The sequence below is a fragment of the Dreissena polymorpha genome, chromosome 5 (genome assembly GCF_020536995.1).
Source record: "Dreissena polymorpha isolate Duluth1 chromosome 5, UMN_Dpol_1.0, whole genome shotgun sequence".
Classification (NCBI taxonomy): domain Eukaryota; kingdom Metazoa; phylum Mollusca; class Bivalvia; order Myida; family Dreissenidae; genus Dreissena; species Dreissena polymorpha.
In genome coordinates, this window is record NC_068359.1 from 5719177 (window position 1) to 5743964 (window position 24788).

At 34.6% G+C, this 24788-nt stretch overlaps 1 protein-coding gene across 6 annotated transcripts in view; it reads right to left on the minus strand.

Moving 5' to 3' along the window:
* Positions 1-341: 341 nt before the first annotated feature.
* Positions 342-24788, minus strand: part of LOC127882343 (uncharacterized) — a 31949-nt gene continuing 7502 nt past the window's right edge. For 3 of the 6 annotated variants that reach the window (XM_052430921.1, XM_052430924.1, XM_052430920.1), the window contains exons 2-7: positions 24159-24235; positions 22957-23174; positions 22383-22587; positions 14830-14997; positions 13269-13343; positions 342-12676 (exon numbers count right to left, since the gene is read on the minus strand). In XM_052430921.1, the coding sequence (XP_052286881.1) occupies positions 12570-12676; positions 13269-13343; positions 14830-14997; positions 22383-22587; positions 22957-23174; positions 24159-24213 (828 nt within the window). In that variant the 5' untranslated portion in view covers positions 24214-24235 and the 3' untranslated portion in view covers positions 342-12569. Of the gene's footprint in view, positions 12677-13268; positions 13344-14829; positions 14998-18320; positions 19549-22382; positions 22588-22956; positions 23175-24158; positions 24236-24418; positions 24596-24788 lie in introns of those variants that run through there. The other 3 variants (XM_052430922.1, XM_052430923.1, XM_052430925.1) reach the window with 2 other exon arrangements.

Genomic DNA, 24788 nt, shown 5'->3' on the forward strand with positions numbered 1-24788 from the left:
AAAACATCACCCAGTTTTATGGTTATCCGCATTTAACGTCTGGAAAAGATAACAGACATCGTCCTGTACGTCCAGTTTTGTTTTAAATTGAACATGTAAATGACCATATCGCCCCATTGGTGCAAATAGGTGCCATGTGCCTTTTAATTTCAATGTCACCTGGTACCTTGTCGCTCCAAGGCGGAGATATCAAGATGAGAAAGTTTTCAAGTTGCAATGTTTTTTATTAAATCGTGTAGACGTAACTCGGTCGATAGGTGTGTTATTTACATTTCATAACAATAAACGTGAATAAAGGAAAAAAACTTTGCAATTAAATCTTGTTAGGTATTACAAACACATTTCACGAGCACACTTTTATCATAAAGAACATTAAATGCAAGTTTAAATAATGTATGTTGTAAAACGTACGACTTAATCGTCGAAGTTTGTGTCTACACAGTTTGTGTTTAGACAGACAATCAGACAAGTAGACACAGGGGCAGGCGTCCAAGATGATATAAGTAGCTGATATAGCCATACATAGATAACATAAGAAATACTATATGAAACAAAATTTTATTATTCAATAGCCTCAATGTTTGTTTTTTCATACCTTATGCATCTAATGTAGAAACAAATATAAATGATCAATGCACCTAGCACAAATAACAGTTATATCTTATCTCCAATATAATTTCAGATGTTTCTTTTGCGTTAAAACGTGGGTTATTGATAGATCTTTATTCGCTATCATTTAAAAAATGTTTGGCATTGTCCTCTTAAATTCTTTTAAATAAAAATGTATAAAACATTTTTAGAGATCAATCATACATCAAAATATTATGAAAGATGACATCAGAACAAAATAGGTACCGTATTACATGTATGTAAAAAATATTAATACAAATATATAATTGTATATCAATAGTTTATCTTTTGTATATTTTTATATATATTGCTAAAGTAGACAGTAAAATCCGAAGTCTTTGAAGGACCTGCATAACATAAGTTTTTCCTGTCCTACATCTTTGTCAGCCATTTATTAAAACTGTTCGATGTTCTCTTTATTTGCTTTTTCTTCTGGTTGTTATGTCGTCGACAAAAGCTGCTTTCATAATTTCGTCTGTCATATTTACTGAAAAATTTACATTATTTTATTACTGTTAACATGTTTATGACTGACAAAAAAAAATGGAAACCATTTTAACAAAATGTTTAAATGCTCATTTTCTTGTTAAGTAGTTACACAAAAGTATATGATAATGTAACTGTAAATTTGAGCTATTCAATGTCAATTGTTTGAAATTAAAACAACAACAACACATTAATATAAATTACAAAAACAACACAAAAGTAAACCATGTTTTATGTTAACATTTCAATTAACAACAAATATGGGCATGCATTAGAAAACTGTATATCAATCACTATTGAAACCCACTGGATATATGCATAAGTCACTATAACATAAACTGCATGGGAACTGGCTGGCAAAACTTAATAAATATTGACAACTAACGGCCTGAAAAGATATATTGCTGTTTTAAATACCGCTCGAATAAAGTTTATCAAGCTAGGCTCATTACAGCGGATAAAGGAACATTATGCCAAATTCGTACAGAAAATGATAAATATTTCAAACACCGCCTGCGTGGAATTGTTTTAATAACGCGACTCTTGTTTAGGTTGAATGGCCGTGCAGAATTGTAAAACTTGTTAGATCTATCATCAGGTAATCATAAATACGAACTTTTTCTAACAAAATCTCCTACCGTCGATCACGAAGAAAATCGTTAATTTATAAGTATCCGTGGATTCCAACCATGATTTACATGCTAATTTTTATGGGAACGCGGTAGAGCGATCACAAACCAGAAGGTTGTAGGGTTCGATCCCGATTGTGGTCGATTGAGTTGTGGAACTAAAACATTAACCTGCTAAGAGTTATAGTCTCGATCGGTGACTGATTATAGAGGTAATGAGTACACGTGTAAACTTTTATATCTACATCTTTATTAGATGTGGGGATAAGTAGTTACTTCACGCTTACGTTTTTGTGGAAGTACTAAAAGGGGCCGTATTCTAGTAAAATGCAGTTCGAGTTTTGGGACGATCACGCCGAACACATGCGCTCATGTTCATCTAAGTATCTTGTGTAAAAAATATACATATGTAGTGGTAGGTATGTAAATCGAAATAATAAAATATCGCACACGCCGCAAAACGGGACACATGTAATAGCTCTGTAAGGTAGAGAGGTAAATATTTTATTTAGGATGATGAATTATTATTGCTATCATCAAACTGACGAACCGCAATAATCATCCTTTTTTAAATAAACGGCATTGAAAGAAGAGCAATGATAACAAGAGAAATCTTTTAAAAAGCGTAATGCACACAAGACATGTAAATTAAGTTCGAATGAAAACAATATATTTATAATATCATCGATTATATTGCGCACAATTCGTAAACAGTAAATACAAGCTCAAACTCATGATATTCTATTATATATAGATTCTGGTATTTATTGGATTCTTTGCTGGTTATTTATTTTTCAACTTCAATAGCGTATACACTATACTAAGCTGATTTATTAAGAATTATACAGAACAGAACAGATCGTTTATTTACGACTTTTAAAAGTATATACAACTCATTGTCAAAATACAATAAATAAAGCAATAATAAAAACACATGCGCCAAAATAACAAAAAAAATGTTTATGCATTCTATTAATATAGGGTTTTTGTGAGAATGTTATATGTAAGAGAAGGCTCGATCTTTACTATTCTTTTAAATCAAGATACGTGGATGTTCAAAATCCACGTATATTGAACCTAAAACAATGTATTCAGCATAATTGCAATTTTTTAAGATAATTAGATAAATGCGTTCTCATAAAAAAACTACGCAAAAATTGTATTTACTAAAACATAAATGTTCAAAGACAGTGCGATTTCAAATATTTTACATATAAATGGTTAGATGATTTGCCCTTGACTTTAGATAGACCTGGCAAGAGAGAACATTCCTTATATATACTCTCTAAGGAATTGTGTCATGCGATATTAATAAAGGCAAAAGTGTACACAAACTTTCAAATGTATCATATATGCTCATTTGCTTGTATTTAAATAATAGGTAATAATATACAATCCAGCATGCGAATATTGTATACAATGTTATAAGCATCCTTCTCCGGCGATATTTATAAGAACATCACTACCTATGATAGGTATATTCCGAGCATAACCATGGCATATTTATTTTTCAGTCAATGCTTGTTTCATTCCTCTAACAGATAGGCTATCTGTTAGAGGAATGAAACAAGCATTGACTGAAAAATTAATATACCATGGTTATGCTCGGAATATGAAATAGCCAAACATCGTAAACCCTGTCCTAAGAGAGGTTTGATTAATAACTTGTTTTTAATTAATCTCCAAAAAGATATGTAGCCAATGTTTTGGAGCAATTTTCTCAAATCAATTATTCATTTGGGTCCACGGGAGGAAAATGTCTCCAATATTCCTTCAGCTGGCTGTTTATGGGTAAATCACACAATTCACCAACTACAGTATTTAGGTTTATATGCGTAATTTCACCTACTGCATTTCTGATTAGAGTTAACAATATTTGCATAAATATTATATTGACCATATTCTTCATTTTCAAAATGACCCGTACAGTTGAAATACATATTAGTATATGTGTATATTGGTAGATCGTTATGGCATAGGTTGTTTCATGTTGACTTTAACTTTAATGCATTTGGAAGGGTGACTTTTGCTATTAAATTGATGTAATGACATATCAGCGTCACACCACTGATATGAATATAAAGTGTTTCATGTTAAATTCACATGAAGAACATAATTCTAAGTGAAATATTTACGTTTTCCTTTCATTACAAAACACCATCTTTATAACTGGTCGTGTTGAACAAATATCATTGAAACCGAACAGCCCACTCTATGGATACATACCAAGAATAAAAAATAATTATTTCCATTATACATGCGTAAGCAACTATATATGACTTGCAGTTATATTTGCAAACCACTTACCTTGCTTATTCTGAAAATAAGAAGAACAGTGCACAACAGTTATTCATGTTTAATGCATATTAAACCATAATTAAAATGCAGTAACATAGATTATTGGAAAGCAAGTAATAAGAAAGACCTACGTTACCATAAATGCTCTTAAATTTGCATAACTTAAATGAATTGTGTGTGGGCGACAAGAACACAACACGTTTAGCACAGATACAGCGCGTTACATTCTAGTTTGTGTTGTTCCTGTATGTATTGAATTGGCCCACATTCGTGTTATAAAGCTTACCATAATATTTTGAAAGAAAAAGAAACACATATATTCAATCTAAAGCAGTACGGCTAAATAAAATAAATCGATGATGTTGTCCATACATGGGCTATCTTATAATATTTTACAATCAATATACAGTTCTATGCTTTAAAATGAGACATTTAAAATCACATTTCGTCTGAAAGTATTACCTATTATTTTTATGTGTTATGTATTAATAAAACACATGCAAACTCAATTTAAATAATACTCGATTATACAATGTTATACATCAGGGCATGGATAATATTAGCTTGACATAATTGGGACGAAAACTTCCCCGAGACCGCATGTCGTAATGCGTAATAAGTTATAACAAAAATATTTATCTTTGGGCGTGAACATTTCTGAAGAAAAGCTCTGGTCATTGTTTTATTAAAGTTGTTCAAAGTTCTTTACCTCTAATACCCGAGAGTGTCCAATTTTGACCGCATTTTATTTATTTGCTTAACGTAAGCTGAGGACCAGACTTAGATTTTAGATATACAAAATAAAACATCTGCGCCTTGTAGATTCATAGAAAATGTTGTGCTGTGTTTTGCTAATAAACTAACAATATGATCATAAAATCGTGCCTGGTTTCGACCCCAATGTAATGATTATAAAAATATACATCACTATATAATCAATAGTACACCTCTTTGACGTGTATGCGTGTATATAAATCACGTGACCCTCGGTGTATTGCCAATTTTGATACCGATGGCATGATAATAACAGTAATAGGACCTCGAAACGATATTATAAATATATAAAAATAAACCACTGGGCCTTCTGATCTCAGTCGAAAGGTTTTTTGCTTTGCTTCATAAGTCTATACAATCCATTTCGCCCAGTTGTGGCCAGATTGACCGCAGGGGCATGGTTTAGACAAACTTAGCAGATGACTACTACACGATGATACGTTATAAATAGCACACTTCTGGATCAAAATGCTTGTGATATAAGAAACCTTGAAAAATATTGTGTTCATTAAATTATATAAACAATGAATAGCCGAGATCAGTTCAGTTTTGAAATTGTATAATAAGCATTTTCTCACATTCGGGTGCGGCGAAGGTTTCACTGTAAGTGTAAGTAACCGTATGTGCTACAACTTGGTAGATGGCAAATGTACGATTGTATATACAAAATACATCGCATCCGGTCATTGTGGTTTAGAAAGTAATTTGTTAAAGTTCTTTTGCTACTGCAGTCTTTATAAGTTATAGTCATTGTTTTGAATTCTAGCTTGCTAAAAATGTTACTTTTTTGATCGAACAACTACATACCATAACAATGAATGCAATTATGAATGTTGACCATTGACAAGAGTAGGAATTGTGTATATTTATAGAAAGACGGACACCGTAGTGATTCCAGTATACCACTCACCTTTCTACAGGGGGCAAATATTTTATTATTATTAGTAGTAGTAGTAATATAAGTATTATTATTATTATTATTATTAGTTAACTTTCTTTTAAAATGTTGTATACATAAAAAACCGTTCAACAACTGGAGCCATGTATTAAAACTGTATGACATATTACTTAATAAGAACAACAATGATTGTAAATACAAGTTGTAATAACAACACAAATTAAAGTTCAAGACATTGAGAAGATTTAATTTTTCAACACGTTCACTACACACAATTTGTTGTACGCTCAGTTTTAAGGAGTTTAAGATACAAACAATTTACAAATGAAAACACGTGCTTTAATTTTGAGGAATACACGTTACAAAATATTACATTTTTAGTCTCAGATTTAACCTGTGACCGTTAAATTTATGTGATTAAACCCGTTGAGCTAGCGACACAGGTTTAAAGCGCGATGCGCAATATCCAAATGGTGACCATTTATTGCAAGTCATTTTATAACTAGAAATAGCCTGATCAATTGAAAATATATACTCAGACATTTTGCAACAAAGTTTATCTTTACAGAATATGATAGTATATTGTCTAGATATCTTCTAAAATACCGACTTAAAAAGTTATCACCAAATGATGCCATTGTTAGTTAAAAATTATGTACAGTTCACCATAGTTAACGCTCTTCAGTAGATGGTCCTGTGACGTCATAATTCGTCACAATTTTAATGGCGGAACGCTTTCAAAACTTCATCATCGACATGTAAACAGTGAATTTTTCGCCACATTTAGCATGGTAGGTAACACTTATGCTTGTTTTATGATGTTAATTTAATGTCAGTAAGTTACTGTGATAGTATCTTTGTAAGAACTTTATATGTATGCATTGTTTTCTAAGAAAATGAAAGTCCGTGGAGGTCACATGGAAGGTCCTTCAAAAACATAAAAATACTTTATATAAATACTAGATTTGTAGTTAACCATTATGAGTTCTTTTAGTTTCAACAATTGAGGTTTATAGAATGCTGATACAATTATTTTAAATATTGAAACAATTATTTTCAATATTAAAACGCAGTTAGTAGGACGCTCCTATTCGATCATTTTTAAAAACTACGGAAGACCATTTGTGTCACAAATATAATATTATTTACTAAGATATAGAGATGGTTCATTCTTTAAGTTTTGTTTTTCATTCAAAATATTTAACATTAAATATAAAAGCATTTAAAGCATTATGTATATTTATTAATAATTTTATTACAGTTATTCTTATGACATATTATTGCGTTCATCAGTAAATTTATCATACCCAGATCGAATATATACACAAAATTAAACATGAAAATAAAGTTTTTTACTAAGTCGGTGCTTAAAATATTTATAAATAATATACTCTGACCCTTATACTCAATACAAGACGTATAACCCATTTTATCATACGTGAAGTAATATGCATTAACATTGTGCACCTCTTATGGAATAGAATGACTCTTATTAATTTGCAATTTATTTATTTCAGATGGACGACTGTGTACTCTGCAACAAACCTCTCACACACCTTCCTACTGTAAAGCTGCGTGAGAAAGGAAGCGAGTCAATAAACAAAGCCAGTGCTGAGCGACAGTTAAATATTCATGTAATAACAGGACAAGAAGTTCATATTGAATGCAGAAGAGACTTCATACCCAAAAGAAACACTACAAATATTTCTGACCGGAACAATAACGGAAGTTCGTCAAAGTGCGTAGGTCTTTGGGCGTATTTGACTTCAAACAAAAGTGCATATTTTGTTCTCAAGATGCAATGTTTAACCACAGAAAACGTGGATATGATGTTTTTTCGATCAGAATTCTTGAATTCCAGTAGTCAATTTAGCGTGTTTGTTTGCAACGAAATGACCAGTGGGCGCAAGATGTATCCGGCAGAATTGCAAGCATAATCGATCTTCCAGCGGCTGATGCCTTATATCACCAATCATGCAGTGTAAACTTCAGGACAAATCGTCAGATTCCGAAGGAGTTTGACCTCAATATCATTCCTTGTAAAAACGCCGAGGAAAAGTCCCGGTAGACCTGAATCAGCAGACACAACAGAAGCATTCAAAAATGTTGTTGCTTACATAGAGGAAAATGAGGGATGTGTATTGACAATGACTGAACTTATCCATGTAATGGAGGAAACATGTGGGGACCGTGCTTTCTCACACAAACATATGAAGAAAAAGATAATCGACCATTTTGGAGATTCTGTAGCAATAACTACTTTCGGGAATACTGAAACCAAAGTTCTTAATGAAACGAAAAGCATCGGAAATTATTCATGACTTTTCAAAAAACACACAAGGGCTTTCGGAAGAGGAACAAATGTACATAATAATTAGTGCAGCGGCGAAGGTAATCAAGGCTGACATCAATTCAATGCCATCGGAAACCAACAAGAAATTTTACCCACCGTACTGCAAAGTATCGTCTAAAGCCGAAAACAAAGCGTTCTTACCCAACAGTTTACATATTTTGCTTTCAATATTACTTTGTGGGAATGACGTAGATGTAAAGTTAGCGTCGATTGAACAAGCCGTTATACAGGCATGTAGACCAAGGGGTATATTGGCGCCATTACAGATAGGCCTTGCAGTTCAGCTACATCATCACTTTGGTAATAGGTATTTAGTGGATTTACTTAACCATATGGGGTTTTGTGCGTCATATTTTGAAGTTCAACGATTTGAAACGAATGCAGCAGCAACAATGAACACAACTATTCCATCATATTTCCCGGGGACATTCCTTCAGTTCGTTGCAGACAATGTTGACCATAATGTCCTTGATGGTCATGGAACCTTTCACGCAATGGGAATAATCGCGTGTACAACACCCGGGTCGAACTACCAGTGAGCAACATCGGGATGCCTCGAATTCTCGTACAAGTCGTGATAGCCATGATACGATGCAAGTATTGCGCTTTTTGCGACAAAGATCTCCATTTGACGAAAGTGATAAATCTCTCCGAAACATTGACACTGGTGTCACATCTGATAAATGTGTTAATGTTGACTCGGCTCTTGAAATAGGAGATAAAGTCATTCAGAATATGGTTAGAAAGTCCATAGATGAATACGTTTTTAGAAAAAAAGGACAAATAAGTCACATTAAGTGACAATAATTGCATGAAGATTGATGACGGAACTGTCAGCATCGACCCTCAACTACTTTTCCAAAGGCTTATGCCAGTTGCAGATAGAGTTAACGAAGACATCGCCACTATCTTTAAGTATGAATTGAGCTCTAACCCATCTTCTTTATTTGACAACACGGGATTACTTAGAGTGGCACAAAAAAGTCAACTCGCTGAGGCAATGTGAAAACTTGGAGACTGTGTCGCTGTCCAAAAATTTCAAGAAGATTCGTCTTCCAATGTCATCGATGGCGGATCGTTGATACATAAAATACCATGGAAGAACGATGGAACCTTTGAAACCATATTTGAACAAAATTACCAATATTTGGCTCAAAAGTATTCAAACACAACAGTTGTATTTGATGGCTATACCAGTGGACCATCCACCAAGGATATAACACATGTTCGCCGTAATCTTGGAATAGTAGGTACACCGGTGAGATTCACGAGCAATACACCGTTTCGATAAAAAAAGAATCGTTTCTGAAAAATATTGAAAACAAACAAAACTTCATAAACTTATTGCGAACTTACCTTGGTGAAAGAGGAATACATGTGAAGCATGCAGAAAGTGACGCTGATGTACTTATAGTTCAAACAGCCATACACATTGCTAAAACCTCTCCAACCTTTGTAATAGGAGAAGACACTGATCTTTTAGTGCTTCTGTGTTACCATACAATAGAAGAATCTCATAAAATTGTCTTGATGTCAGATACAACACAGTCCAAATCAAACACAAGCAAACTTTGGGATAAACATAAATTGCAGAAATTATTGTCTAGGCCATTATGCAATCTGCTGCCATTTCTTCATGCTCTGACCGGATGTGACATTACTTCCCGCGTATATGGAGTCGGCAAATCCTCGGCTCTTAAAATGCTCCGCAAAAATCTAAAACTACAAGAGGTGGGTCAATTCTTCATGGCCAGCATATAAAAAGCAGAAGTTGAACAGAACGGTGAAAAAGCTCTGATAATTCTTTTTGATGGAAACACGGATCAACATCTCGATTTACTAAGGTATCAGAAGTTCACAACAAAAGTTTTGTCGAGTACATCTTGCGTTCAAGTTCACACACTTCCGCCGACATCGGCAGCAGCAGCATATCATAGCCATCGTGTGTATATTCAGTCGCAAATATGGATTGGTAATAAAAACATCAGCCCAGAAGATTGTGGTTGGGACTTAAGAGCCAGAGGTATACGCCAGTGAAAACTAACCGACCTGCTGCACCTGAAAGTCTATTGAACATCATTAGATGCAACTGCAAAACTAACTGTGATAATAAACGTTGTTCGTGTCGAAAACACGGTCTGGATTGTTCCCCGGGGTGTGGATCCTGCCGAGGCACTAGTTGCACGAACTCCAGCAATATTGAGTCTGCTGACGAAATTGAAGAAGATGGACATTTAAATTAAAATACTTGTACATATTAGTTATTTAGGTACATATGAACATTAATAATATTAAGTTTAATGTTTATATGCAACACGTGTTAAAATGCACTAAGCATATGGATAAATACTTATGTTGTTTTTAATGTGTTTTTGTACGCAAGTTAAAGTGGGTGTGGTAATTTACCTTATCAACATGTACGATCTTAACCACTGTAATGCATTGAAAGTTCAAAATTTGTTTTAAATCAAATGTTTATTCTTATTTTTGCTCGAAAACTATTAAAATCTATTGCAAATTAATTCATTATAATTCATGATGTAAGACAAACTCAAAATACGCACGGATATTTCATTATTTCTTAAGTGTCAATAAATTGAACGAATTATCTCAAAATTGCCTTATTTGTTGGAGTGCAACTTTTTTTCAGAGTTACGTCATATATAATAGTTTATGAAAAGACCAAGAACAACTTTGTTGCAATTAGTCCGAAACAAGGTGGGACATACAAATAAGTTTATTGGACTAAAATGGCGCGGCAGAGGCCGACGCGTATCCACACGCCGCATGTTTGACCCAGGGGCGCCCCAGGTTTGGTAATGGGGCCTGACCGTATTATCATAAGAGATGTTCAGTATAAATTTGAAGTAAATGGGTGTAGAAATGAAGAAGTTAATGTAAAATTACCTAAAAAAATTAAGTGAAAATCTCTGACCCGGTCCCACCCCAAATCCAAAACTTTTGACCCAAGGGTCAGATCAAAATTCAAAATAGTGCAATGTGGCACATACGGTATGCTCATAGCTACCATGTGTGTAAGTTTCAAGGTTCTTGTGCTATTAGTGTAGGAGGAGATAGTGGCCAGGACGGACGGACAGACGGCGGAGATAACCACATAATAGATTTCAAAATCTAAACGCGGACCCTAAGTTCAAGGTCAAGGTCACAGTGGTGAAATATTTCATGCGCATGGAAAAGTCTTGTCAAGAAACACATGCATACCAAATATGAAGCAATATCTGAAGGGACACAGCAGGTATGAGCCTTTTTCGAATCGCAGTCGCAGATTTCGAAACCTGAACGCTGACCTCAAGTTCAAGGTCAAAGTCACAGGGGTAAAAAATTGTATACGCATGGAAAGGTGTTGTCCAGATACACATGCATACCAAATATGAAAGCAATATCTGAAGGGACACAGTAAATATGAGCCTTTTTCGAATCTCGGTCGCAGATTTCGAAACCTGAAAACTGACCCCAAGTTAAAGTTCAAGGTCACAGGGGATTTTTTCTGTATGCGCATGGAAAGGTGTTGTCCAGATACAAATTCATACCAAATATGAAAGCAATATCTGAAGGGACACAGTAGTTATGAGCCTTTTTCGAATCGCGGTCGCAGATTTCAAAACCTGAAAACTGACCCGAGTTCAAGGTCAAGGTCACACGGGTAATTTTTTTATGCGAATTGAAAGGTCTTGTCCAGATACGTCCAGATACACATGCATACCAAATATGTAAGCAATATATGAAGGGGCACATTAGTTATGAGCCTTTTTCGAATCGCGGTCGCAGATTTCGAAACCTTAAAACTGACCCGAAGTTCAAAGTCAAGGTCACAGGGGTAAAAACATTTGTATGCGCATGGAAAGGTGTTGTCTAGATACACATGAATACCAAATATGAAATCAATATCTGAAGGGACACAGTAGTCATGAGCCTTTTTCGAATCGCGATCGCAGGAAAATCTCTGACCCGGCCCCACACCAACCCCCATAGCTTTTGACCCAGGGGTCAGATCGAAATTTCAAATAGTGCAGGGTCGCACATATGCTCATAGATACCATGTGTGTAAGTTTCAAGGTAGGTTCTAGTGATTATAGTGTAGGAGGAGATAGTGGCCAGGACGGACGGAGAGACAGACGGACAGACGCCGGAGATAACCACAATATCCCCACGCTTTTTAAAAAGCGTGGGGATAAAAAGGCATGAAGATATTGGGCGGCAGAGATCGGACGGACTGAGGCACTCTCAAACATATAACAATAAAAGGACCTTATAACGATATTTAAAAAAAAAAAACCATTGGGCCTTCTGTGACATCTATATCGAGCTGACCGCAACATTGCTCGACAAAAATGTATTCATATTTTAAAAGTGTACGATACAAACTATTTTTAAATGCTCACGTTTTGCAAAGGTAACGGTACCAAATATTTATTACATGTGTTAACACTTTCAGTATTAAAGGAACAATATATTACAACAGGCTCCAGTTTTGAAGGGTCTACGGTACAATATAATTGCTAGAAATGTTAGTCGTGTAAGCACCTTTATTGGCGGCCTCTCCGACCTTGTCCGACAACAGAGGTTTAGCTGCAACTTTGTCTGGATCTAAATACAACCAGCAAAACATAACACAGTTATACATACATGCAGACGGAAATTTCCTTTGTTATGAACCCCAAGCCACAGCGAGTGTTATAAACCTCATTATTAGTACCAGTAGCTTTATATGTGGTTACAGTTTTGATATATGCATGCCAATAAAATAACAGCTCATGTTATTATTCACTTAGTAAATGTATATGTATGTAAATACTAAAAAGACCACGCATTAAAATAATCAATAGGGTTCAGAAAAAAGTTTGTAAGAAACTTTTATTGAATGATTAATTGCTTACCATTTGCGAATGCAATGCATTTATGCAATCCATTTTAATCATGTAAGATATAATATAATAAATCGTAGTTGAAGCCATGGCTTCGTAGATAACCTGCCGAAAAGTGATCTGCGATTCTGATTAGAAATATTGCTATCCTTTATTTATATAACTTTCTTCAATAAAACAAACTGAAACACACAAACAGAATGTAGTATTTATATGCGTATCACATTAAATGTCATATTTATCATAACTTGATGAGGCGGGTGGTACATTGCCTGGTCTGGGCTGCGGGTAAACCCTGCATACATATGACCTACCTGTGGCCTTGTAAGCGACGCCCATCTCGACTTCTACGGGTTGTTGCCCTGGCGTAAATTTCTGCTTACCGTCAGCTTAAAAGAAATGTAACCGGTGATAAAATCGCCACATGGCGCCAACTAGGAAAGACTTTAACTTATTAATACGCGTGAAACGAGCTGATTAAAAATACAAGATTTTGTTATAAACAGACATGAACGTCGCACTAAAAAAGAACAGGATATTAAAAGCATATACATTGTCACTTGGTGTCACCAACTGCCAACAAGAAATTACACGATTGAGCTTTAACTAGATATAAAATTGCCGTTTTCCGTAAAAAATACCGCAGTTTTAGGAAAACATGATATTGCTGCTATGCGCCAAAAATGAGTAAAATTACAAAACGGAGTTATACATAGCAGTTTAATTCAAGTGTAATATGCGACCGAAAGAAGACGCATGGCAAACGATTTAATAAAACTCAATGACATAGCTTTAAGGAGCCACTAGAAATTACACGAAATGAAATTATGGAATTAACATTGTAATTTGGTTGGACGGTTACTTTGAACAGTATTTTGGAAATCTTGGTCATACGGTGCAAAATGGTAGAAACATTTGAAACCAAATAGTGTGGGTATGAATTTCCATGCAAATAAAATCAAACAAAAAGCTTTTGGTAGTAAAAATGGGTAAAGAAATGAGTGGCAGTCTTTTTAAAGTGGAGTAATCAAACGAATATTGTCGTACACCTATCAATATTATAATACAAAATTATACTTGTGGCATTGACCTTTAAGGTACAGATAATGGTGTTGAACTCAATTCCAGTTAACATATAATACATGTTCGGTAAAAATAAATGGTAATAAGCTACTTTTGACACTACACATCCTAACAAGCTCTGTAGGAAATCTACTCGTATCTATAGGGATGATGATGCCTGATGTTTTGGTATGATATTGTAACTGCTTATTGTACACATAAATTTTAGTTCTAAGAATAGTTAAGGTCAAACTTATACAGGATGAGATATTTCAGTTGGAGTATATACATGTAGTTCTTAATTAGTTTAAATAATATTTATGGTTATTAGTATAGACAGCAAAATACATAAACAGAAAACAGTAGCAAAACGTGGAAGAAAATAAACGGAACGATTTAAGAAACGATAGTTATATGAGACAAATTATTAAGATGAACTATGACAAAATAAACAGAAAACAATGTGCATCTATGTAACTAGTAAAAGTTAAGTAAGAATTAGAACATTTATTTCGCAGCCAGTGTGATACAGATAATTTTCTTTTAATCAACAAGTTATTCAATTGTATCATGTCTTATGTGTTAAGACAAAATATGTTTTCTTTGCTTATTTGTGAAACAAATATCAGAAAGTCATGAAATAAGCTTAACAAATCAGTAATCGGCGATTTTTAGTTAAATTAAGTTACTACAAATTATGAAAAAAAAGTTTTTAAATAAAATATTCTTTATACGAAATTTCAATAATTTATGACTTTTAAGAAAAGTCGATATTACATTTAATACAAAAGAAGCAGTCTTTGGATATCTTACGTTTAGGAATCGCTTTACTGTTGGAGCGGCGGTTCGAATTTTCGCGCATGAAGCAGTAAGTGACAGCCACCATGATCAGGAAGCACGAGGCCAGGCCAACCCCCACTAGAACTCCCGCAATAAACACATTTCTTTGTCGCGACTCTTTTTCTTCTCCATGGTGGTAACCTACCAAAGGAAAGTGAGTATATACTTTAATAAGTTATATAAATGTGTCTGGTTTGTACACGGGCTTCCGACCTAGGCAGTTCGAAATCAATTCCTACCCCCGGCGTTCTTGAGGTTTGTTATGGTTATCACAGAGGATCTTTAATACTTCAATATTAAAATTATAATTTACTGAAAATTTACTGAGTACTTAGTATTAATAGAGTGAAAAAAATACTTTAATAAACCAATATTTTATTAACGTTCATAAACAACAATTTTTGCTGACTACAACAACACATTGTGTTTGCGTATAATACAATATGTTTCCAAAATTGAAGATATATTACCACCTGAATATCCTGTGAACAGTCCGAGGTAACAACATAATACTTCAAAAGAATTTATTTTTTAGAGGACTTGTAGGCCGCATCAGTAATAACTCGTTCCTTCGTATTTTTAGGATTGTTGTCCTTTGCTAAGTTTCTTTTTCCGTGGAACATCTCAACCATTTGAATAATAACAACTTCAAACGTCATAAGTACATCTTTTTGAGAGTAAATTCATGGCAAAAGGGCCATAAATATTGCCCCTATATTTTCAGAGTTTTTGCTCTATGGTTATACTTTAACATAATTGTTGTAAGTCATATTTTGACCACTATTACAGGTATAAACTAAAAACTTCATACGCAGATATATCTCATGGACATGCAGTGCATTGCACAAAAACCATAACTCATACTTTAAAATTTTGGAAGGCTTTGGCCTTTGTTGTTATTTTTTCTGGGGAAAAGAGGCCTCAATTTAAACTTCATGAGTTGGTAAAGTTCATTGAGGAAATTAAAGAGCACAAGAGCCACGACTAATGCTTCCATATCGTCGGAGAAAATGACCTTTGTTTATTAGTATGCTTACTCCTAATCCGAGTATATTTTGGAAACATATATAACATCACATATAAATAACTGAGGAAATGATGAGTGTGTAAGAACGATACCTCTTGTTTGTATAATTACAAACTTAATGGTCCTTTGTTATTATTCCTGCTAAAATATTGGTTTCCTATATCCTAAAACTCATTGGAATTTTTAACTTGAAACTCATTTGTCTGGAAGCTCTAATTGTGGTACAGAGTTATGCCTAAGAATAACAACTCTTGCCTTAATATGTTTAGAGTAATTTCTCTGTATGAATGGTGTATGCCTCCTTTTTCTGACTATAACTCGGACACTATAAGAGGTACCACATAAAACTTTATAGGCAAGAAGCTCGCATGTAAAATGGAACATGAAATGCACAGGGACAATAACAATTGCTTAAATAACACGGCGTATAACAATATCGGTCCCCCTCTCGGATGAAAACGCTATATCGGTACCCCTCTCGGATGCGGTACCGGTCATTCTCGGATAAAAACATGATTCTGTGATGGAGAGTGGTCACCAAAACAGTGTGTTTGACCTTGGAGAAAACGCTTTACGTTAAAAGTAAGTATTGCGCGGAACATTACAATAATTGACTTATGTTTGTATGTACTTCGTTTTAATTTTACGTTTACTGAAGTTTAGATATAAGCCACATAGTTTCACGTTGCACTGTTGACTATCGCATCGTTGTGTTGTTAATATGACTTTCCATTCGCTACAATACACATAGGCCTTAAATGTATATCAGAGGCAAATCCGTTATTACTAAGGAATATTTAAAACTCATATTTATAACTGGAACGTATGTTAAATGTTCAGAAAATCGTCATTTTTGGTTTACCTGAAGCACAGGTATCCCTCTCTTTTATGGGATTTCAGCGCACAGGCAACCTCTCGGATTCGATTCACTAACTGCAGCTTGTTTATTCACGTAAACTGTCATAATTCTCAGCTGAATTAAAAATTATTGTTTAATTTATAAATATTCAAGTACGCGATTTAAGTTACTATTGCAAAGTTACTTATATATAACTGTATAAATATAAATAAATAAATTTTTTTTTTCTTCAGATCACGATCACGTAAAAGACGGTCTAAGTATTTATGTATGGCTTCATCAACTAAAGCGACGTGAGCCATCTCAGACATCTACTGCAACGGATTCGCACTGGGTAGAGAAAATTCATTTGATTTGTCAGAAAGACGACGCGAAAAAGCAGAGGAAATCGAAAAGATCAGATGTACCAAAGCTCTCTGGCGTGTCGAGAGGGTGTCACCCCGTGCGCTTACACTTCAAGTGCGACGAAACTAAAGTTTTGCCTTCCAGAAGACTTGGTATTGAACTACAGGATCTTGACGATACAATGAACTGTACTTGAGCAATTTGTGGAACTTAACATTGAATATTTTGGGAAAAAAAATGTTTTTCTTATCTATATATGTCTATGTATGTACCAAATTTTAAAGGGCGTACCGACGGCAATACAATATTTAATTTCATGAATTATTCAATGCATTTTAAGTATTTACTAAATGATCGCTTAAAACGCAAACCTCTTATTAAAGATTCTTTGAAAACAAGTATTTAAGCATTGAGGCAAACGTGATATTTACTTTTTTCTTTAAGATTACATCCAAAATAGTATTATTTCTAGTAATATAAATTCGCAAAAATAGAATATTTTGTTATGTAATGCATGCCTTCGTAGAGTATATATTTCGTCGATATGTCCTTTTTAACTGTTAACTGTGTACACTTCTTTGTTCATAAATCAATCCATTAGTATGTTGTACTGTATCAAGCAATAACGATAACTGTTATATTAATAATTATATACTAGTTATAAAATCTGGTTGATGATGTAATGAAGTTATGCAAGTTATTTGTTAAGCATATGGCAACACATCTTACGCCCCATAGCAGTATCTTATGCAGCAATTCATTTTCTGAAAAGTATGATCATCAAACAAATGCTAGAAAGAAACATCCTCCGCCGAATATTATTGATTGTGCAAAAATTGTTATTTACCTACAAGTTTAAAGCAGACGAAAACGCGCGTTTACACCATAGGCCTATGGTAATAATATGGCAAAAAAACTGAAAAAAAATCACTAAAGTTCAATCAATTAAAGGCCTATAGCTCTTACATGTCCAAGTCCTCCTAGCAAAACTTGTATAAAACCCACCGAAAAACGATAATGCAAATTCATTTAAGCGTGCACCGCCGAAGTATGATGCTACACATTTATTGTATATTTCTTAAAATGTCATTGCAACAGTTATTCACAAACATCTCCGGACGAATGGACGGACAACACCAACAACAATATCCCTCCGGTATTGGCCGGGAATAAAAAAAAGCAGATAATACAAAAGTAAATTACATTTCAATAAATACGTTTTAACAAAACAAATAACGTTTAATTTTTATTCAACACAATCGAACATCAGACCATTACGGGAGTAGATAAACACCTTTAAACAGAACAAAAAATTAACAAGGCACATTACCTTATTAAGCCTACTCCAACGACAGTTAATAGCATTTATGTAATCATACCATCTCAACATCAAATTATATCAATAAACAAGATCTACATATTTTAATTAGATACAGGGGGTGCATAAAACGTTCCGTTTGAAAAGAAATCATGTTAAGTATACATTGCACGAATTTGGCATTAACAACATAAAAAATAAAACATAAATATGTTTAAGTGCTTATACAACGCAAGTTGTTTCAATTACTAGAGATATATACTACTATCGTTTAGCTGCAAATTGGTGGTCCCAAAATGTGTTTCCCAAAATATCATAATTATAAATATACATAATTAGATCGCAATAAACAATATCAACATCTTAAACTATAATGTAGTGTCACTGAACACTTAAATTCAGTGGTTAAAGAGGCGCAATACCTTTGTTGTACCTTTCACTTTATTTAATAGAGGCCTTTTTTCTGTGGCGATACAGTGAACTGTGGTTATTGAAGGTGTTTTTCACAAACTATACATTGCTAAACCTTGTCACATTCTTTGTGTTTAAGGAAACTCTGCTAAGTTTCGCTTTGCTTTAAAAAGTTTTACCACATGTTTCACAATTGAAACTTGCCTCTTCGCCACATACGCCGGTATGGCTGCATCGACTTTTGAATGAATCTGAGCAAATTGTACGGTGATTGTTTTACATTATGTCATATGAGTTTTATTATCGTCATTTTAATCAGTTTTATAATTAAATCCTTTTGCACACACTCCACTATAGTAAGTAAACGCTCCTAAATGTGTTTTCACGTGACGATTGCATCCTACTTTAGTGATTAACACTTTGCCTCATTGTTCGCAGTTATAACATGCACCCAAGTGGGAACGTTCGTCTTCTTGTAATTGTGTTTTCAAGAATGTAGTTTTCCACACACCTTACACTCAAATTTGCGATCAAAATAAAGGTAACATCGGATCTTCGTCCACATGCAGAAATGACTCCGTCCTTTCTCCGCTTGCAGCCGCGAACAATGTATCTGATTCCATAATTGCCTCGCATGCAGATCCAGGTACACTGCCAAGTAATGGTGACTCCGACTTTTATCCTCGCTCGAGTCGAAATTAGACTGAACCCAAAGATGCGGAGTCAAACCTCCTAAAAATAAAATATAATAATTTCAGTTTGCATGCTAATGTCTGCAATTATAAGTGCGAAATAAAAACATTAAATGGTCGGTTTAGTTTTGTTTGCGCAGAGTTATTGCGCCGGTAATCATTGTGTGTACACTACACAAAATTGTTTTGGTTCAGATTGCCCGACCGACCCTCATTGGCAATCATTGTCTCAGATTTATAACATTATCGCATTTCTCTACAAAAACATATAATCATTTTTTCTGCGCATACTTTTTAAACAAAACATCGGGAAGTGAGATTTTACACATATCGAATATGTTATAAGCATGGATATGGTTACATATATTTGGTTCAATCAAATGTTAAGTATCATGCATAATAAGATTGCCAACAGTGTGTTTGCAAGGGTAGTTTTTCCAGTGTACATGTATGCATTTGCTTTATGTGGGCTTCGTTTGATGTTTAAAATTGATTTTGCACACTCATTTATTTATAAAAATGCCGACCTACTGCCCCTGAAATTTTCGTTTTTTTTAACCTGTTTTGCAGATACCAATACGTGTCACATAAAACCTTAAATAACGTGTTATAATGACTAGCTTACTTTTGAAAATGTTTACAAATATTGCTAGAATTCCAATACAAAATGAACAATAATCTTTAAATAATTGATATTTAAATGGAATCATCAGTCGGGGTTTTCAATAGATCAACTTCATCCGAGAGGTTGCCTGTGAAGGTATAATCACACATTGGAGAGGGATACCCGTGCTTCGTACAAACAGAAAGCTGACAGTTGTTCAATATTTTTGACAATGTCAATTGTCTGTCCTCGTTTTAAAACATATCTACCATTATATCATATTAATAATTTAATCAAGGCGATCAGATATTCGCATTTTACACGTCAAAAACATTTTAAAATAATACAATTCATATTCAATAGCGGGACATCCCTTGAGTGTGTCGCTTATATATAATTAATCACTAACGAAGCAAAGAAGTTAAACATATAACTTCAAAGCAGAATGGTTCTAATGTTCCGTGCAATACTTACTTTGAATGACCACTGTACCTTTTAAACAATAAATTGATGTTTTGTGGATGACCATCCACACAAAACCATGTTTTTATCCGAGAATGACCGGTGCCGCATCCGAGAGGGGTACCGATATAGCGTTTTTATCCGAGAGGGGGTCCGATATGGTTATACACCGTGAATAAGTGCTTGGTTATTGCCTTTTTGTTAATGTGCCCGGTGTGATTAACATTTTGACACATAAAATATGTTCTACACATGTCAAATCTTTAGCACATTAAACCTAGACGTGTGACAGACACTGTTGCCCCCACTAAATATGTTAGGACAAAGACAAAGCAATCAGTCAGTAAATATATAATCAATACATATAACTTCTTAAAAAGGCCATAATTCAACAAAATGTGCTTGAGCCATTATTCCTTCCTTGACGATCACCTACAATTTAGTCATTCAGATGCGGAAGTGGCTGCGAATTATGCGGTCCAGCTAAACGAGAGCTAGCACACTTTTATTTTCGGACGATATACACAATAGAGAACATAGAAGAAAAGTTATTTTTTTCTGACAAAACTTATCCTGTACGATTACCTAGACATTCAGGTCATTCAGCAATGAATGTAAGAGCGACACATGCAAACCAGTATAAAGGGAATTGAGTAAAAATCATGTTTCGAAATTGCTTCCTTGTCGATCATCCCACGTACATGTAATTCGGCGGAATGATCGAGCGAAATCCGACACGCATTTAATAGTGAGTTGATTACGCTACCTTTTGGTGATTTGATTTTCTAAGATAAAAAGATAAAATGCCATTATTCTTCCAAATATGGCTAAAACCACTAATATTAAATGTATGTTCATTCACGTGAGGTCGTTGAGCTGTGACAATTTCAGAAAACGAAACAATAAAATAAAAGATCAGTTGAGTATATGAATTATTGTGGACAATATATTCTTAATTGGAAAACATGGAGAAAAAGGCCATCGTTCTGCAAAACTGGTCACAGCCGAATCATTTTCCTTTGCAATCACTGAAGACATTCAGGTGACATCCACCCAGCGGTAAAACAGGGATTGAATAGTCAATTTTCTAGACAAACGTCCCTTCGGAGATACAGGGGGGTGCTTTATGCTTCCCGCTTTGTGGTAGCATAAAAACCAAATCTTTACAAAATGTACTAGCAATGTCATGTAACAAATATGTTTGCCTTGGTAATTCATTTTCTTGATGTGAAATGAATTTAACTAAAACTATTTAGTATGTTATATTAATTAAAATAACACATCAGTTTAAAAACACATCAGCGGATTCTAAACTCTTTCAGTGCTGGAACCGAATGTTTAAGGCCTTTGCAAACAGTTTGGATCCAGATGAGAAGCCACAAAACGTGGCGTCTCATCAAGATCCAAACTGTTTGCTATTCTGATAGTATTCTTTGAAAAAAAATCAAAGAAAATGCTAATTTTAGAAATTCAGCAGACTATATTTTAGCAGGCGACACATTTCCCAGCATACAAAGGGTTAACATATCACGCGATCCTTAATGAATGAAAAGTGACACACACAAAGAATACAATTGGGGTCACTGCTTTGGAACGGTAAGTGCAAAGCAATTTGGGGATTTAAAACAGTTTGCTAGGTCAATACTGTTTTCTGGGTAAAAACATCTATATTATTCAACCAAATTTATTTATTAAGAATTGTTTAATAAAGTCATAGGTCCAAAACGGTGAAACTACTAATTAATATGAAGCTTATTTTGAACGTCATTTGCCTTCATGTCACAGTACATCAGACTGTATTTACATACCGTCAAGTTCACTAATAACATCTTCAAAGGTCAGGTTATATTGTTCGCCCTTCGGTCCACATTTGTTGTAGACATTCAGCTTGAACTTGTAGTTCGGGTACGTCGTGTTGTGCATGTATCCCGATGCGTGGATCAACGTGACGTCAACTGTGACGTCATCACTGCACACGGGCGTGTTCGGGAAATTACTTCCGGTCAGGTAGGTCTGCAAGGAATGGAGAAATTATTAATTTTGACATTATTTTAAAATTTTAACATATAATATACAAAATAATGAACAGCGCTTTCAGAATTGTTAAGGGGTTTATAATACTTTCCCGAACTTTGAATATGATATTCATTATTGGTCAATAGTGTTGCTAATTAAGTTGTTAACACTAGTAAGGATAAACTTTGTTAACACTAGTAAGGATAAACGTTGTTAACACTAGTAAGGATAAACGTTAGAGGATTAGTTATTTTTGAATCAACATAAACTACAGTTTCTGCATATATTTGTCTTTGAGTTACTTCCATCGATTGTTATGACTCTTTGACAATTGTTTGGAAAAAAGAACGAATAAAAAATCTTCACCTTTTTTCCAACGATCAACGCAACTTTGTCGTCCCGGATCTCCGCGTAATGGTCAAACATGTAGCATGTTCCCTTACAATCCCCCGTGTTCTCCGAAGTGAATTTGAACGTGCACGTGTCATTCGTGTCCACGACTGCTTTACTAATCACACGGAAATCCTCCTCTAGCGTCAGCTTGAACGTAGATCCGCATTTGGCTTTAGCTTCAATTTCAGTCGCTAAAAAGTAACGCCTCAAAGTAAACATTTTGTTTGGTTAAACGTTGTATCATTTGCGGATCTTTCCGCCGAACAGACGTTAGCTTTAGTGACTCTGACGTATGTATAAACATGCTATCGGGAATTTAGCCGGATGGCCGAATTGAAAACAGTGCGGCCTCTAAAGCGAAACAATCGTTTGGGTGGTAAACTGTGTAACTCATATGAGTCGCGCTCGGTGAAAAGGGGATTTAATGCATGTGCGGAAAGTGTCGTCCCTGATTAGCCTGTGCGGACGTAACAGGCTCATATGGGACGGCATTTTACGCACATGCATTAAACCCCCTTTTCACAGAGGACGGCCTAATAACATTAAATAATTTGATCTTATGCCAAGTACTACTAATGTTACTCTTTGGTTATATTTGAATAACAAATATAACCACATTTTGGGTATGTCTCTTTATACAAGAACGTCGACAAAGAAAGATGGATACAAGTTAAAGTACATATTTTACAGAGACTTGGCACACACATGGAGGGTCTCTCCCTGCCATTCTGTTTAACCCATTTATGCCAAGTGGACTCTCCCATCATTCTAAATTGGATCAATTTATTTATAAAAAAAGGAATGCCTAGTACATTTATTTCTATATTTAGAATATTTCTTACATAAATTTCTTTAAGCTAACAGCTCATTATGCGGCGTCTCATCTGGGTCTACGCTGTTTGCCAAGGCCTTTTTTCTAGACGCTAGGCATAAATGGGTTAAGCTAAACCCCTATGATGCAATTAGCAAAGCTATCGGATAAATTGCATACCGATATTTTGATACTGAGAACGAACGGTCAAGACCCAGAAGAGGCGTGCTATTATTTCTTTTGGTACACAAAATACATTTGTTTAACATGCACATGCAACTGAACCAACAATATGTCTAGATTGTTACTAAAAATAACAGCGATAATCTGCAAACAAGTCCCTGATATGAAAGTCTTTACTCACGCATGCAGTGGACCGCTGCCACCAAGATGACGACACACAACGCTACCCGCAACATCGTTTTGCTTCGAGTTTTTGTTCTGAAAAGATGGTATTTTGTTATTTATCTGAAGGCCAAAACATCCCTCAGCGAAGTGAATATAGCTTTGTACCTTGAAATCTTGCATATGCGATGGCGAGTAAGTTTGTGTATAACTATAGTTATTGTCTTCATTAAAATCGTTGATATAATCATACTCTAAGTTTAAAAAAAGAAAATATACCAAGCGCTGATAATTGTGCAACTTCCTTGGTCTACGAAAAAATACATCGACGAGACATCGTGTTCCTTCACTATACCAAAGACAGCAAATGATGAAAACCGAAACATTTCCCAGCATATATGGGAACTTCTAAAAGGTGTTGCATTGCTTATACAGCATCCACGATTCAAGCTACTCCTGGAAGATAGCAAACAACTACCAAATTAATCGATGCCATGGTGTAAGCAAGACTTTACATCTAAAGTGTTTTCGATTGAGAGTTAGAAAAGTTAAAATTTATTATTTTTCCGATGACCTATAATAAAACGTCTGGTTGTTGCAATCCTTAATAAGTAACTGATTAGGAAGCTTAAAAGTTACACAACAAAAG